This window comes from Lupinus angustifolius, chromosome LG04 (genome assembly GCF_001865875.1).
Source record: "Lupinus angustifolius cultivar Tanjil chromosome LG04, LupAngTanjil_v1.0, whole genome shotgun sequence".
In the NCBI taxonomy this organism is placed as follows: domain Eukaryota; kingdom Viridiplantae; phylum Streptophyta; class Magnoliopsida; order Fabales; family Fabaceae; genus Lupinus; species Lupinus angustifolius.
In genome coordinates, this window is record NC_032012.1 from 17,598,636 (window position 1) to 17,603,331 (window position 4,696).

General features: G+C 35.8%; 1 protein-coding gene across 1 annotated transcript; it reads left to right on the forward strand.

Annotated features, from left to right (window-relative positions):
- On the forward strand, positions 614 to 1,132 carry LOC109344664 (uncharacterized mitochondrial protein AtMg00810-like). Its single transcript, XM_019583418.1, has one exon. The coding sequence runs from the start codon at positions 614 to 616 to the stop codon at positions 1,130 to 1,132; it is 519 nt and encodes a 172-aa protein (XP_019438963.1).

Below are 4,696 nucleotides of genomic sequence, written 5' to 3' on the forward strand. Positions count from 1 at the left end.
AAGTAAAATATAAGTCATACAATTTAGAGAGGGGTAACACCTTCCTTATTTCGTAATTGACTATCGAACCTAGATATCAAAAATTCAAAGCCCAATGTGATTGGGCCACAATATTTTTCTACATTTTTTACCATAAAATGTAGTGACGACTCTGATAAAGTCGTGCAGACGAAAATCGGTGCGCGACACATAGTAACCCAAATGAACAATAAAGACGAAAGAAGAGATAAAACTTTTATAACTATATAATTTAGAAGGAAAACTTCAAAGATGAAAATCCTCATCTTCATCTACCACTCTTGCCCCCGTAAATGACAAGAATCATGAACATTTCCACCATTGACACTTATTTTATGGATAATTGTTTCGAGCCATGCTAGAAATTATCTTACAATTGTCATTTCTTAAAACATAGATGAAATTGTTTGTGTTCGAACTTTCTACTAGAAGTAATGAAGCCAAAATTGTGAAACTAAAAGGAAAGCTAAACTCTGAGTTTGAGATGATAGACTTAGGGGAATTGGCATACTTCCTTGGACTAGAATTCCTAAAGACCAGTGGAATTATAATGCATTAAAAGAAGTACATTACAGATGTACTAAGCAGATTCCAAATGCTGGATTGCAAACCAGTAATAGGACCAATAGAAGGTAAGGTTGGTTCAAATGATTCAGCAACTAAAAAACCAATTGATCCAACACTCTATAGACATATTGTAGGTTGTCTCAGGTTCATTTGTCACAGCAGGCCTGAGATAACCTATGATGCTGGAGTTATTAGTAGGCATATGGCTAATCCCAAGCAAAGTCACATAATTGCAGCCAAGAGGATCATGAGGTATCTTAAAGGAACCATGAACTATGGGATCATGTTTCCTAATCAGATAGAGGAAAGTGAATCATACTTTGTTGGCTACTCAGATTCGTATTGGTGTGGAGATAAAGAAGATAGGAAGAGTACATCTGGATATGTGTTCTTCATGTTTGGTGCCCTCGTATCATGGATTTCCAAGAAACAAGATGTTGTGGCACTCTCTACACGCGAAGCTGAGTATATTGCTGCTTGCAATGCAACATGCCAAGGATTGTGGCTAACATCCCTAATAGCAGAACTAAATTGTGGAGAAATTTGAAGGTTTGAGCTGAAAGTTGACAACAAATCAGCTATAAACTTCTAAACGAGCAATAGGGATGGACGAGGATGATGGTGTGGAAGACGGTGTAACATCTAAACGAGCTTTGTTGCAACATCTAGATGATCTTTGCTACAGCGTCTAGATGTACTTCTCTCCTTGGACGACTGGTTGTTGCAGACAACTTTTGGAGGGATGGATGTTGTGGGTAGCTAATTTAGGATTTCTTTAAATAGTGTCTTGTTTATCCAAAAGGAATCAATGAAATATGAACATTATCTTTTAGTATTATCTCTTTCCTTATAAGTAGAATAATAATAATAGCCTAATTTCTTGATAGGAAGAATTTGTCCCCTATCATAAATACTTTATAGTTTACTTGTCAAGGGTATGCAATCTCGTTAGCATGAAAAACTTCAAAATGACATATTTATGGAACTGTTACATATAGATTTTTGACAAAGAGATGTGCAAAATTCCAAGATAATCTGAGGAACATAACCATTGAAATGACAATGCAAAACTACTTGATCATTTGGCAATAGTCTCTTTAACATAGGCATAAAGACTTGAATTTCTATGGCAAGAAAGCTGATAAAAATAACTTACAGAAAAATGACTATAGAGTTATACTAATATTAATATTATGGCCAGAATATTTCGTTTGACTCAGATTAAAGGCGATATTCATAAATCAAACTTTTCTTCACTTTGTGACAATATTATTGATCTTCAATAAGTTGATCTTGTTCCAACCCTCTTAGATTATAAGAGTATGTCAAGGTATACAATGCAAGTTCGAGGAAAAATACATTTTGAAAGACAAGTCTGCAAGATAATATAAAAAAATGTAACTTTGAGCATGGTAGCATATGCATTTAAAAATCAAAATTAGTATTATTAGTTTGGTTGTCAATTAACATAATAAATGTTAGCCTAGAACTGATAAAATGGAGCGCATAAATTCTAACATGGGTCATTTTTGTTAATAATGACATTCAAGTGCCATCAAGCCTTCCCTTATTTTCTCATTTTATTCTTTTTAATCCATTCTTCTTGACAATCGTGTGTTCTTGACATCATAGAAAATGGATTTTTTACAAATGGTTGGATTAGTTTGTGGATTTGGGTAAAGTGTTAATTGGTATTGTTTGGATTACTTTGACTATTTAATAAAAAGGAGAATTTTTATAAATTTGATTTCCTCATATTGGGAAATTTAATTTTGGCATCATTACATGACTAATGATAAGTTAGTACAAGCTCAATCTCATGAGTTATAGAAAATTACTCATGAAATAATATGAGGAAATGTCTTCGGATGAACAATTTCAAGTAGGTTTTTTTTTTTGACAAATTGCCTTGGTAAACCATTCATCTACTACAATTGTGGCAAGGAAGGTCATATGAAAGAAACACAAGTGCAAGAAAAAACATATGAATGGTCATCTACTAGCCAACATGACTAAAGAGCCATCTGTCTTTGTGATATATGAGGTCACTATGGTTGGAAGCTAATAAAGGTGTGGGTATACACTTGTACCGTCCGCCATGTTTGTTATGACCGTCCTTTGTTTAAAACATATGCAATAGTTGTAGATAAGAAAGTGTTGTTGGGTGACTCCGATACCACTATTATTGTTGGAACTGTAGATGTAGAACTGAAATTTACTTCTAGAAAGACTTTGATTCTATTGCGAAAGCATAAAATGAAATTTGTGTATATTTCTCATTATTGATCAATGCATGAAAAACCTTATTAATAGTGTAAACTAACTAGCTAACAAACTAATAAACACATGTTGTAAAATAATTCAACATGTGTTAAACGTGTAAAATGTGGTAGCTTTGTTCTCCAATAGCCCCCCTCAAGCTGGAGGGTAAATGTTAATGACTCTAGCTTGATAATTTGATTTGATAACAATGTGATGGATCAAAATCTCGATCCTGATGTGATTGGATTGGATTTTCTCAACCACTTGATTATTTTCCTGGTCAGGAATCTTGACTATATTCCCATGGTTTTTCCATGGTTTTACATTATTGGAGGATTCTTTGATTATGCAAAAGAACCCAAGAAAATGCATCTCTTCTTGTTCTTTGGACAAGATTGATAATGTGATGATAAAGTTTGTATGGTTGTTATTTTTGTTGATCTTGTTGTTGTTGATGATGATCTTGTTGATCTAATTGTTGTTATTGTTGATGTTGTTATTGATCTTGTTCATTCCTAGACCAATGATCGAGTCTATGATGTGCTTTTGCATAGGTTCATCAAACTTCTCTACTTCAAGAATTTCTACAGGAACCTTGCCACACAAAGCAACATATTTAGAAAGCAACTTGTTGATTTTCTCTCCCTCATATTTCCTAAGAACTTCAAGTTTCTCATCATTCACAAAACTCGCTTGGAAGATTCCCAAATGGTGTGTAAACATAGTCAATGAAAATGTTGTAAGTGACATGGAGACTAACAATGGAAATTGGTTGAGAATTCCATTTCTTGAGAGCCCAAGCCAGAGTCTTTAATCCATCCTATACATCATTACCAACATCAACATAGATTTTCTCTGTTGGGCTTTAATCCATTTGATTGTGATGTCGATGAAGATGAATCTTGGAAGATAAGGATAATAATAATTGTAGAGAATGCGCAACGGTAACCAAAGTCTTCAACACGAAGACTATGATGGTTTCTCATTTTTTATCAATGCATGAAAAACCTTATTTATAGTGTAAACTAACTAGATAACAAACTAATAAACACATGTTGTAAAACAATTCAATATGTGTAAATATGGTAGATTTGTTCTACAATAGATTCTCTCAGATGTTATGCAAACTCGAGATATGAGGAAGAATCAAGACTCTTGCTTTCTCCTAAATCGGGCTCAGTTCACCCAGACTATAGGAGCACATAGGATGAGGTGGAGAAGGAGGTTAGGATGAGGACGAGAATAAGGACGAGGATGAGTATAGGATGAGGATGAGAATTGGATGAGGATGAGGATAGGATCGGGATGAGGATGAGGATAGGATCGGGATGAGGATGAGGATAGGATCGGGATGAGGATGAGGATAGGATCGGGATGAGGATGAGGATAGGATCGGGATGAGGATGAGGATAGGATCGGGATGAGGATGAGGATAGGATCGGGATGAGGATGAGGATAGGATCGGGATGAGGATGAGGATAGGATCGGGATGAGGATGAGGATAGGATCGGGATGAGGATGAGGATAGGATCGGGATGAGGATGAGGATAGGATCGGGATGAGGATGAGGATAGGATGAGGATGAGAATGTGGATGAGGATAAGGATAGGATGAGTATGAGGAAGAGGATGAGGTTGACGATGAGAACGAGGATAAGATCAGGACGAGAATGAGGATGAGGATGAGGATAGGATGAGGATGAGGATAGGATGGGGACGAGAATGAGGATGAGGATAGGATGAGGAGTAGAATTACGATGAGGAAGTGGATGAGGATAAGGATAGGATGTGGAGGAGGATAAGGATGAGGAAGAGGACGAGGATAGGATGAGGACAAGAATGAGGAGGAG